The 13,768-nt window shown below is 33.9% G+C and overlaps 1 protein-coding gene across 1 annotated transcript; it reads right to left on the bottom strand.

Annotated features, from left to right (window-relative positions):
• Positions 1 to 7,907: 7,907 nt before the first annotated feature.
• On the bottom strand, positions 7,908 to 9,494 carry LOC146536824 (uncharacterized). The gene has a single exon (XM_085189634.1). The coding sequence runs from the start codon at positions 9,492 to 9,494 to the stop codon at positions 7,908 to 7,910; it is 1,587 nt and encodes a 528-aa protein (XP_085045760.1).
• Between the last annotated feature and the right edge of the window lie 4,274 nt (positions 9,495 to 13,768).

Here is a 13,768-nt window from a genome sequence, read left to right as displayed (position 1 = left end):
CTTTGAAAAATCTCAACCGATTACTTATTTGTAGGATGAAATTCAGCACGAACACACTGTTATTTGGGTGATGTAGTCATAGAAAAAAAAAATCTTACAAAGGGACAAAGAAACGTATGTAAGAAATTTATACGAAGCACTCGTTCGAGGGTTATTAGATTTCCTGTCACGCCCAGACTTCGACCACAGCCACGGGCCTTATTTGCCAAACATACCGAGTCAATGCCGATTTCTTACGCACACATTTTGTGCGGTCATTACGTCCCGTAGCTTCTGTCCTGTTTTGTTGTAGGGTTCTTGAAAATTTCCAGATCCGAGTTAGGATTTGTGATAAAAAAAAGATTTTTTTACGTTGAACATGAATTTCAGAATATCTTGTAATGGTGGCCAATTTATTTTGTCTAACCTTGTTACCTTAGGCATTTCTTATTTCACAATATTATTATGAGAGTATCTTATTATTTAAGTTGCTAAGAAGAGGATAAAATGTATAAATATGCTTTGTATTATCTGCGTAAATCAAATGAAATAGATTATGTATTACGTTTTTTAGGTTCTAAATAATCAAATTTATCATAGAATCAAATTTTTATTACTAATGTATCCATTACAAGGTATCTTACTAATGTAGAATATTTTCATTGTATTCTACCTATTAGCAACTTTCTTTTCTAGTGGCGTCATATTCTCGTAACTAAACGCTATAACAGAAGGTGCCTAATGTGCTGACTGTGCTCCCACACAGCTGTTTTCCAATGATTGTGATATTTTCGTCTTTTGTATCGACAGCACGTAACCTATTTGCTTAAATTGTCTCTATTTACTTTTGGTATCTTCTATTAAACGTTGTTAGTTGTTGCTATCAAATAATCTCAGAATTTTTCTAATTTTATATTGTGCTTAAGACTATGTTAGAAAATGATTTCGACAAAACTATTTAGATTGATTTCTTTTGTTCTTGTATTGGAAAATATCTTACCTTTTGTGTGTCACTCTAATATCGAAAACTTCCTGAAAAAACACATCTCCAAGAGTAATTTATGCCATAAACAATATATATTTAAACAGTCGAAATATTTTTATTCGCATTTTGAAAAGCTAAATAGCTTCACTACATTTCCAGCTTATCATATTTCCTATGGTAGGTAACCTCAGACGCATCGCTTACGTTATCTATCTCTGGCACAGGTGTCTTATACAAATCCTTCAGCATTAATGCACCGCGCCTAAGCCGATTTATAATTTCATGTAAGAGATATGTTGCCTGCATATTCCTCGCTATCTCGTAGACTAACGAGATGATTAAACCTGATTTCATTTCATTTTTAGGGTTCCGTACTTCAAAGGTATAAAAGGAACCCTTATAGGAACATTTATGCTTTGATTTTGTTGCATTTTGTATGAAAATTGCAACGTAATCAAAGCCTATAGGGAACTTCCCTTGGACTTAAAATTATGAAATTTAGCACGAAGCAAGAATAGATATTGCATAAAAATAAATAATGAGAAACTTATATTTGTAGTTCATTTCATAAAAAATGAGTCCATATGCCCGCCGCACTTAATTAGGGTTATATATATTACCCAAAAATATGAAAAGAAAAAACAAACCGGAGAAGTCTTTTATTAGATTTTTATTTTGGCCTTTTGAATTATGCATTTAATTATTTATATTACATTGATATATTCATAGATTTTTAAATGTTAACTATTAAGCCTAATCCCGTACTTTATTAATCCTTATAGAGCAAACTTACTAAACTAAATATTTTAACTATACATATTTTTCTAACATTTCAATCGACAAATAAATACCAATTTCATTTGGTAGTGTATTTCAGGTCAATCAATTCATACTTCCCTTTTAATCCCATTTAAAGTCGAAGCGTAGGTAATCTATCCAGTCAATCTATTCAGCTCCAGCAGAAGCAAACATGACTGGTGCTATCAGCGTCTCGCACGTGCCTTATCCTCACTTGCGGTGTGTCGATGCATGGAGCTTCTCTTGAGCCGACTTACGATTCAACATCTACTCGTAGGTACGTATGCGTGAATTGTGGCCGATATTCTTGACGGTGCTGGTAAAGCTGCTCATTTTTAAGCAGCTTTACCGTAAAGCCTGCATGAAAACCTGTCTGACTAAATACAATTCTAAATTTAAGCCTTATATAAAATGTACGTTTAAACTACTGGCTACTTAAGCACATAAGCCGACCGACGGGATTAAAATACAGTCAACATTTTATACGCTTTTAAATTAGCTAAGTTTGTATCTTGTTTTATATATTTAATCCTATCCTATATCTTATAAAACAAAGTCGCTTTTTGTGTCTGTCTGAACTTTCTAACTCTTTCTTTCTTCTTCTTCTAAACCACCCAACGGATTTGGATGCGGTTTTCACCATTAGGTCGAGTATTTCTCAGGGAAGGTTTATATATAGTTTATTATTTGTACATTCTTATGTAAATTAACATAAATACGATAAATGTGTATAAAGTCCTACCCGCTGAGACACTTTGGCGCATGCGCTGCTTTAATGGTAAATACTACATGAAAATAATGTACTAGAGTATTGTTCCTCTTAATAAGATCTACAAAAAAATCAGCGACGGCATATTCATATCTTTTAAGAATAACGTGTAGTGATCATATTTCTGTCTAAAAATAGTAATTTCAATATATTTTTTATTGTGAGGGATATTTTTCCATAATGGTATTAATCCTTATCCTTTAAAATACTTTATTAAATTTCTACGTTAAACGAAGATAAAATTTGCTTTTTAAACTATTTCGAAATTGGGAATAGTTTTAGAGAAAAACGCATTTAATTATTGACACATCACGCCGTTCACACATCAACTGTATCGAGTCAAGTTTCACTTATCCCTTACTCTCAGCATATAAATAAGTATATTAGTTACGTTGGCCATTTAATGTAGATCAAAACTGTCTTTTCTGATTTTCATTTTAATAAGTACTTTAGAAGTTGTTACAATATCAAAAAATCCTTGCTGCAAAACGCGCCTCGCGACGTTATGTTTATACAAGTGAGTCCGCCGCGCCCGCCTGCCTTACACGTATCGGTGGTTCAGTGGTAGAATGCTCGCCTGCCACGCGGGCAGCCCGGGTTCCATTCCCGGCCGATGCATTCTATTTAATTTTCGTCACAGGCAGCCACGTAGTGCTTGCTTTTCATCAGGGACAGAATACCCTGTTCAGCATTAACCACAAGCTCGAAAAAAAAAAACCCGCCTGCCTTTATAGCAACGAAGATTTAGATGTGTTTGCACGTATTGGATAATTCGAGTTGAATGTATTATTTAATGTCATTTAACTATCTAAAAATAGTAATTTAAATATATTTTAATAAGTACTTGAAAAGATTAGTAGCACAGATTTAAAATTACGGTACATACTAAAAAATCCTTGCTGTGTAAAACAATTGGAAAATACGAAAATGCGGGTTGCATTAGGGTTTAATTAATTTTCACATTATCTTAAGTGCTTTGCAAACATACATTATATGAATAATCCAGTAGTAAAAGCGGGCGAAGCCGCAATAGGGTCGCTAGTATATATATATATATATATATATATATATATATATATATATATGTATTTCTTTGTTTTTGTTTATAAAATATTATTTCTATTTTATATGTTAATTTATTATTCCTAAATTATGTCAATGTAACAAACACAATTAACAATGAATCCTGCATTGTTATTAGTTTATTGATATATTTTTTTATTTCCTTGAGGGAATCGAATCCACCAACCACCAGTCGCATATTTGTGCCGCTGCGCCGTAAGTGACCTCTTATACTGATTACTTACGAGTATTCCTTAAAATTTTATGAATTTTATTAAGAAATTGTTGTATTTAAAAAAAAAACATATAACGGTAAGCAATTACCAATTTTATTTGCAACTTCTCTTATTTTTCCACGTACTTCACCATGTTCCCAAACAGAAGCGGAAGATAAACCGTAACGATAGGCTTCTCGAGATAAGCCGCTAGGGATTTCTACGTCAAATATCTAAGTCATTATATGACACCCTGCCGATGGTTATAGTGCCGCACGATGGGCAATAAGTAAAAGTCGCCTATATATAGAAAATATAAAGAAATATCAAAGTTGCCCTTTTTTAGGTACCTTATTAATTTCTTTTCTTTTTAATTTAGTTTAGTATTGTTCCATAGGAGGGTTATTGCCCAACCAGGTGGACCGACGACCTTAAGAAGACAGCGGGAATCCGCTGGATTCAAAGGGCGCAGGACTGGATGGAGTGGCGAGAATTAGGGGAGGCCTATGTCCAGCAGTGGACGTTGAAAGGCTGACGGATGGATGATTGATCACATATTTTTGGTTGAACTAACACCGAGTTGCGATATATGTGAAGAAAGATGATTCTTTAATTCTATTCTTTCTCTTTCCTAATCCCACAAGTATAAATATTTTTATTTCTTGGCTCTGGTGTTGAGGCAAATGGCGACATTAGTTCCGATAGAAAATAGGGAACGGAGTGTCTTAATATTAGGATTCCTCTACCTATCTTGCTAAATGCGGAATATATCGTGAAAAATATTTATCGTAGTCATTAGTCACTACTAATATGTGAGCAATAAACAATAGAAATCTTCTAAAACATATCCCACAAACGTATAAAACAAATTTTTAATAGCTATTGTTTAATTAGTACCCATTCATTCGAGCCTTAGCTGAACGGCGACACCCGTCGGCAATTAACTCGCGCTGCTCATTAGCAGGCCGCTCTCATTCAAAAGTCGTAGCTGTTCCTTCGACTTCCCGTTGACTCCCTCGACTCCCAAGTCTCCCTGTGTGTTTGATTAGATTAGGTGCAGATGTTTCTCTATTATGGAGGGAAAGAGAAAACTCACTTTTCACAGCTTTATTAAGTTACTTGGAAAACATTTTTTATATTGTCAATACTGATGCCTACTATATTTTCATTTTTAATAACTTTAGTCCACGTAAGTAATTAAATACAATAATTATATATTTTAGATATATTTCTTAGTTTTTTTTTCACCCCAAATTTTTAGACAATATATATTTAATCTTTATATTATTGTATATCTTTCATTTTTCAAGTACCTAATATATAACATCCGGATCTACGTAATAATTATGTACAATTAAGTCCTCCAAAGACTCCGTCCAAAGCATGAGGATCTCCAAGAGGGCATGTATGAAGAGGTTAATGACAGTGGACGAGGCGAAAGAGGTATGTAGAGGTATGTGTATATGTATGTAATCATTAGAAATCGAATTGGCAATATATTTCTATTCGGGCTGGATTTATTTTTTCCCGTTGCTCCAATATTCTGCCAACACGTCATACAATTGTAAAATATTTTTTCAATTACGATGCAATTTCATTGAATCATTGACACATTGAGCTTTTCACGCCTCGCCTTTTGACCTCGATAGAAATATTGCGTTGGATGGATTTAAAACGATAGAGTTAAAATTAATATTATAACTGATTGGGTAGCTGGTAGCGGGTAAATTTCACGTAGAAATAAACTTTCATTTTACATTAAATAGAAATGGCAAATGTTTAAAAAATACATACAGTATATTTTACATTATTTAAAATATGAATATTTCTTAAACACTCTTTGCCACGCTTTGCCTCGAAACCAGAGGTAAAGAAAATAAAATATTAAACATTTAATTTCTTCGAGTGGGAATCGAATCCACAACCTGTCGAGTACAGTTGCACGCTTGTGCACCTGCGCTACTGTCCTCCTATAGATATTTTTAAGCATTTTAAAAATTAACCTTTTCAGGTTAAATTTTAGTAATTAATCCTTCTTTTCTTCGTTTTACTTTTCATTTTGTAATTCCTATTATGTTCTTATAATGATGTTTGGAAAAGTTTTCATTTTAAATCTTCTGAAGTAGTTACAAACAAAAATATTACGTAGTGCGAATTTATTCCGAGAAACGCAAACACTGTGCACGACAACAAGCGCAATCAAGAACAATTGTAAACTTACTTGCAGGGAACATCTTTTGTTATTTTCTGAAATATTTTAATATTTTATATACTATTCTGTAGTATTTGAATTATGAAGTAATGTTTATTACAAACTAAAAAATGTTTATTAAAAACATACGAGGAGACTAGACTAGGGGACATATTGAGGCCAGTCGTGGTGTTGGGACACAAGCGTGCCAGATTGTGGGTTCGATTCCTATTTTTTAATTCCTCGCTCTGATAACAAGGCAAAAGCGGCGTTGGGTTCCGCTATTTAACAAGGCATGGCTCTAGAACTCGGTGGATAGTGTGTGCTCAGGTTCCCTCTGTCCACTCTACGATGTACGCCTGCGATTAGTACTCAGGGAAAAAAAAATATTTGTGAAATATTTAAATTGTATATATCATATATATCAACTTTCAATATTTTCCAATTTACAATTAATTCCAATTTACAATTAATTAGTTCTTGGAGTAAATCGTTCGGACTATCTATTAACCCAAGTAAATCTAATGTATGTATGTTTGGGCATCCTAAGCAGTTATTTAAAATAAAACCAAATCTCCCTCAAATCCTTTTTGACAATGTCTGCTTAGAGGTTAGTGATAGTGTCAAGAACTTAGGAGTCAGAATGGACAGCACATTTTCTTGGTCGCCTCAAATTGCCGAGCTCAGCCGTAAGATCTTCTGTGCTATAAGAAGTTTGAGAAGATGGAAGAACCTACTACCATTAAAGACTAAAATCTCATTGGCTCAAACTCTTCTTCTCCCTATACTTGATTATGCCGACTCGTGTTACTTAGATTTATCTCAACAGCTACTAAATAAGCTTGAACGGATGCAGAATCTTATAATCCGATTTATCTTTGGATTGCGAAAGTTTGATCACGTAACACAATACCGTACTCAGCTTAAATGGCTCACTGTAAAAGACCGACGACAATTACACTCTCTCACTCTCCTTTTCACAATCCTTTACCACCCTGTCACTCCTTCGTACCTCAAAGAACGGTTTAAGTTCTTGGGGTCGAACGCCCTCCACTCCCAACACCTTCGTTCCCGCAACAACAACCTCCTAGAAATCCCCTCATGTCACACTAAATGCTATGGAGACTCTTTTACTGTCCAAACAGTAAACCTCTGGAATGCTCTGCCAGGTGAAGTTAGACGATCTCCGTCAGTAAATATTTTTTAGCGTAGGCTTAAAAATTACTACTTAGAACAATATTTAAAATAAAGTATCATAATATGTACGTATGTATACATTTCCGTATTATTTTAATATGTATGTATGTATGTGTCTATGTATGTATGTATGTATGTATGTATGTATGTGTATTAAATAAATATATATATATATATATTATTTATTTAATTATATATATATTTTTTTTTACTTTGTTAATACTTTTTGCGCTACTACTTACTACTATAATTTCTTGCATAAGTCCTGCACTTTTAATGGTTGCCTGTAAGAGATCACTTGCAGTGATAAGGCCGCCATTGCACATGTTAATTTAAGTACCTATGTATCCTTCTTTTTCTTTTTCTTTTCTTTCTTTTTTTTTTCTGTGTAAATTTTATATGTATATATTTTCTTTTCATGTGCAATAAAGTATTATTATTATTATTATTTTTACCATTTTTGTTCTCCCAAATCATTGGGGTATGTTAACCAAAAATTGCGAGCATATAGCCAAGCAATATTTGGGTGGAGATTTTCAGCGATAATTATTATTACTAGTAAGGAATTCTGACAATAAGTTAATTATTTGATGATAAAAACTTCCTAACTATACGGCATGTATTTAAGATTGCGGCTTTCTGTAAAAGAATATAACTTAACCGGTGAATACCCAAAGTTTCCAGACTCGTGTGTAGCGTATGAGGTACTACTCAGGTTGTTGAAAGAACTATTGGTACTGTAGTGACGGATTGGACTTTCCATTGACTTTTGAGCTCTATGGTTAAACCTGTATACTTATCTATTTTGTTTGAAAAAGTGGATGCAAGATTGTGTGTATTTGGAATGGCTATGTCTATCAAGTATACAGAATTTTTAACTTTATCATGAAGTAAAATATCCGGTCTATTGTAGTGTATGGTTTTATCTGTGATGATTGTACGATCCCAATAGAGCTTAAAATTTGTAGATTCTAAAATAGCCTGAGGTGAATATTTGTAATAGGGAGTTTTTTGTGCTTGTGTGATGAGAGAATGTTTAAATGCTAGGTGTTGATGAATAATTGCAGCGACCTGATCATGTCTATGTTTGTAATCGGTTTGTACTATGGTTTTACAGGCTCCGGTAATGTGTTGGATTGTTTCAGGACTAGAATAACATCTTCTGCATAAATCATTAATCATATTTGGTCGTTTTATTATGTGTTTTTGATAGTTCCTAGTGTCTATTACTTGATCCTGGATAGCCATCATGAAGGCTTCCGTCTCTGGGAAGAGATCTCCCCGTCTTAGCCATTCGTTCGATGCAACTTTGTCGACGTGTGTTTGGCTAAGATCGGCTAAATGTCTACCGTGCAGTGACTTTAAAGACCACGCTTCTATTTTCTGCTGCTTAGTTATTAAGGTTTGGTTTAGTTGTACATTTCTATCGTTTAAATTAAGTGGTGTATATTTATTATCTATATTAACTATGAATTTGTGCAGTTCACTATGTTCCGCCTTAGAGTAAAAGTAATTTCGGAATTTAGTCACTAGATTATTATGTAGGTTGCGAATATCAATGAGACCTCGTCCTCCATCCAGACGTGATATAGTTAGACGCTGGATACATGATTTAGGGTGATGTTTCCTATGTGTAGTCATGTGTGTATTTATTATACGTTGCAGATTCGATAAATCCGTTTGAGAAAAGTTTATTATAGCAAAAGAGTAAGTAAGAATCGGTATTGCGTATGTGTTGATGGCTTTTATAATATTACGTGAGTTTAATTGTGATCTTAAAATTTGATTCAAACGAAATTTAAATTTATTGGTTAGTTCTATCTTGGTTTGTTTTTGTTGTATTTGCTTAGCTTGTTGAAATCCAAGGTATTTATACGTGCTATTTTCGTCCATTGATTCAATTAGTTCACCAGTGTTAAGTATATATGTATTTTGTTGTGATTTGCCATGTTTAATTGAATGTACCTTGCATTTTTCAATTCCAAATTCCATGCGTATGTCTGTAGAGAAGGATTGTGTGAGGTCGGCTAGTATTTTTAGTTCTTTATTATTTCTGGCGTATAGTTTGATGTCGTCCATGTACATTAAATGTGAAATTATATGATATGTGTCATTATGTTTTAGTTTAAATCCTGTATTGGTATTATTAAGCAATTCAGAGAGAGGGTTTAACGCTAGACAGAACCATAATGGACTCAGCGCATCACCTTGGAAGATGCCTCGTTGTATTTTAATCGAATCAGTAATCAGTGTTTCATTATTGTTAATTAATTTTAATCTAGTTTTCCATGAGAGCATGCTGGAGCTTAAAAATGTTATTAGAATGGGGTGAATCTTGTACTTTTTTAAAATATATAGTAACCAACTGTGTGGAACTGAATCAAATGCTTTTCTGTAGTCTATATACATTGTATTAATATTTTTATTATGTGCCTGTTTCATAACTATTGCGTCTATAGTAAGCTGCTCTTTACACCCTTGACTATTTTTCCTACAGCCTTTCTGTTGTTCAGCTAATATGTTATTTTGATCGATATGTTTATAAATTATGTCAGTAATACACGCAGTGATAATTTTATATATTGTTTGGAGGCATGTTATTGGCCTATAGTTAGCTGGGTTTGTGCGATCTAAGCCTTTCGGTAGCATATACGTTATTCCGTTTGTTACAAATAAAGGTAGTGTGCAAGGTGATTGTATGAACTGGTTTATGTGTTTAAGAAGAATTGAATGAGTGCATGTTAGCTTTTTGTACCAATAGTTGTGTATATTATCGGTTCCCGGTGCCTTCCAATTGTGTGTTCGCTGGATGATTTGATTGAATGTTTCTATGGATATATCATTGAATTTCATTACATTTATTTCTAAGTCAGGTATTTTTTTCAACCATTCTGCGTCTGTATTATGTTCTATTGAATTTTCCCAAATATTGGCCCAGTATTGTTGCAAATTATTTTGCGTTGGATTTTCTAGTAATTGTGTTGTGGTATTTTGGTTTGTGCTAGATAGAGTTCTATAAAAATGTTTTTCGTTATTAACGAATGTATTATTTTGTTGCTTCCGTTTTGTACATGTCAAATATCTTCTAAGTCTGTTCGAAGTTGCATTTAATTTTTGTTTTAGTGTGTCTAAGAAATGTGGTAATTCTGTATTAGGTTCTTCGTGATGTGAATGAATTTTATATTGTGTTTTTATTTCTTCTACAGTTTTTAGTATTTTACGGCTCCTATTTCCTGATATATATTGCGTAAGTCTACCTATTTGCAATCTATATTTGTCTACTCTACTTTCGAGTCTTCTTTGCCACGATGGCTTGCTGTTACGAGTTCGGTAATTATCAATGAAACTGAATTTTGTTCCATTACACAGAGATGCAGTGTAGGCAGCGGTATATATAATGTTATGAAGAGCATTGAAATCTACTTCGTTATTTAAATGTTTCGGAAGTATTTTGCTATTTAAGAAACTAACAATTTGAGAAAATTTACGCGATGATTTTTGTTTAGGTATATAAGGTCTGGTTTCAGGATTTGTATTGTTAAATTCAATTAGAGCATTATTAAATTCTTGTTCAATATAATGTAGTTGTTTTTCTATTAAATTGTATCTATTTATGCAATGTTGGTCTAGTGATTTAACGGGTTGTAAATTTCTTTGTAGATATGCAGAATTACTTATTTCATTTGTTTGATTGCTAGCAGAATTCGACTCTGTAATATTTGTTGTTAAAGTATTACTATTAGCTAATTTAATTTCTACTTCTCTTTTTAATTCAATAATTCTATCGGATTGTATACTTTTGTTCGTAAATATTAGTCGTCTCTGATCAGCTATTCTTTGTTCTGTAAGGTGTGATAGGTGTGGGTTTCTAGATATAAATAAACTGTACAGGTTTTTACGATAAGAAGTCTTATTAACTTCCATTTGGGTGACTTCAAAGTAACATTTAACAATTTCTTCATTAAGTTGGTTTGACCATTTCATTCTAGTGTTTGAGTGTGAAAGTTGAGTTGAGTGAATGTTATTTTTTGTAAGTGGTTGATCACCGATTTGTAATAGTTCTTTTACTTCAATCAAAATTTGAGCTAAGGTATCATCTGATAATAGTTTGTTTCTTATTATTGCTCTACGTTGATCTCCTATACGTTGTCTAGTTACCTGCATTTCGGGAAATTTACTACTAAATTCTTGGTGTAGGGGTTCTAAATAATTATTCAATAACGTGGTTTCGCATTTTGTTATAATGAGATATGTGCGCCAAATATGACGGTTCATTGTGTCGGTCCATTTTTTTCGCGCACGGATAGAGCCCGCAGTGGGTGCAGGGTAATTGGCAAGTGCCTCCTGCACAACATCTGCTGACCTTATAATTAGTGATGAGTGTGATGATGTCGGTGATAATTAGGGGAATTAAATAAGGTACAAGTTGAGAGTGGTGAGGGTATGCTTGATATCGGTGAATGAGAGGAAGAAGAAGTGAATGATGAGGATGATTGTTCGGCTGTAGCATTTTTTTCGAGGGGAACCCGCCTGCTCAGTCCCCCGTCGCCAACGGTTCGCATGCTGTGACATCCAGCGTTAGCTCCAGATGCGCCCCGGCGACCCCCGGGTAGCGGCCGCAAATTATATCTTTTATTTTCCATATTCTCCATAAAAAGGGTTACCAGAGCCATGTTAGCCGTGTAAGTAATTTATTTTCACGTGTCCGCCCCCCACGAGAATCAGATGTTCGATTCGGACGTATGGTTGGACTTTAGGGGGCTTATTATTATTATTATTATTATTTTCGTTTATATTTTCTAAATTATTAATAAAAACAAACGACCGATTAACACACATAAATGTACATCCTACCCTATATCCTCTATTACGTCAACGTGATACCAAGTTGTGTGGGAACCTGACACGTTGTTTGACTGACGTCGCGATATTTACTCGCATTAATTGCCTTTTGAAAGGGAACATTCTTGTTCCTGAGATATCGTTTGTGTGTGACAGGTATTGTAACGAGAGTGTGGTCATATCTCAAATACACACAGGTAATAATAAAGTTCATTTACTTGTTCTCTATTTATTTTCCGTATTATTGTTTATCTGAGGCCAGTCGTGGGTGGGTTTGAATCCCACTCGAGAAATAAAATATTTAGTTTTTTTTCTTTTCATTGCTCTGGTGTCGAGGCAGAGCGCGGCGTTGACTTCCGTGAGTCATCACGCATTGCCTCCAGAAGTTGGCGGAAAATGGAATGGATGGAAGTGTCTTAACGAGAATAGTGACTTAATATTAGGTTTCCCAGATTCCAAATACAGCTGGAAGTTACAAGGAAATATTTTGTTTACTGTAGGTATATTTAGGAAATCAATTAATTTGTGAATTGACTTGCGAAAGCTTATTCTCATACAAAATACTCTATTATTATTACTAAATACTTATTGAATATTGCTACCAAAATCTATTTAATATTTTTCATATGAAAAATCCAATCAGAATTTTCCCAACAACATTTAGCTGCATCACGCAATAAGCCAATACGAGCGCCTGATAAGAACAGGAAGTCGGATGATGGGGATAATTTTTATAAAGAACACAGTCTAGTCGGATAATGTTAAAGAAATAAAAACTTTTCTAATACAAAGCTGAAGATTATCTGGGCTTAGGGTCGACATAGACTTCTCTGCAGCAAACAATCGCCTTTTGTTCAATCGCCATTTAAACGGGTAATCAATTTTAGAGGCCGTCACTTTATGGCTTTCGTCTCTGCGATATTGATAGATAAATTAATTAAAAAAAAACAATTAGCTTCACGCTGTATCCCGCATGTAGCAAGGTCCTGTCTTCCAATCGATTTTTCGAGGCATTGCGTGTTAAGTGGCGGAATTTAACGCCAGGCTTTTGCCTTAAAGCCAGGCTGAAGAAATAAAAATATTAATAAATAATAATTCATTTCTCCAAGGGGATCGAACCCACAACCATTGCGTTACAGTCACACTTGTGCCGCTGCGCTACTACAGTTTCAATATTGATATATCGTTTGGCGATTGTATTCTTGCATCGAAATGCATCGTGATGATATTATTTAGCTGATTCGATTCATCTCGTTCATTTTCATTATCGATGATTTAATTATTAAAGGTATAACGCCGTAATTTATTACGTTTTCAGATATTATATTATGCACATTTTGTAATACGCCATTACTTTAGATGTTGTAATTTGATACAGCCTGTAAAAATGAATTACAAAATATATATGAAAGTAGCGGCCCGCCCGCGGCTTCGCCTGCGTGAACTACTTTATTATTAATTTCTCCATCAGTACCTACGTCTTATCAGTGATGTCAATGCAAAATTTGAGACTCCTAGCATTTATAATAACGAAGTTTCATACCAACTTTCAACCTCAAAAACAACCCCTTAGAAGTCTAATATTACAAATTCCCGTCTTAGCGAGCACCTACGTCCTATAAGTAACTCCTATGCAAATTTCAGATTCTTAGCACATGTAGTTTCTGAGATTTCGTGATGAGTGAGTGACCTTTCGTTTTTTATATATATAGATATAGGGCAACACTATA

The sequence above is a fragment of the Heliconius melpomene genome, chromosome 8 (assembly GCF_056956725.1).
Source record: "Heliconius melpomene rosina isolate 202511_hmr_F chromosome 8, ASM5695672v1, whole genome shotgun sequence".
In the NCBI taxonomy this organism is placed as follows: Eukaryota; Metazoa; Arthropoda; class Insecta; order Lepidoptera; family Nymphalidae; genus Heliconius; species Heliconius melpomene.
This window is presented reverse-complemented; position numbering and strand designations above follow the sequence as displayed.

Coding starts and splice junctions, on each gene's coding strand:
- LOC146536824 (XM_085189634.1), bottom strand. CDS start 9,494: ATGCTCTCATGGAAAACTAGATTAAAATTAATTAACAATAATGAAACA.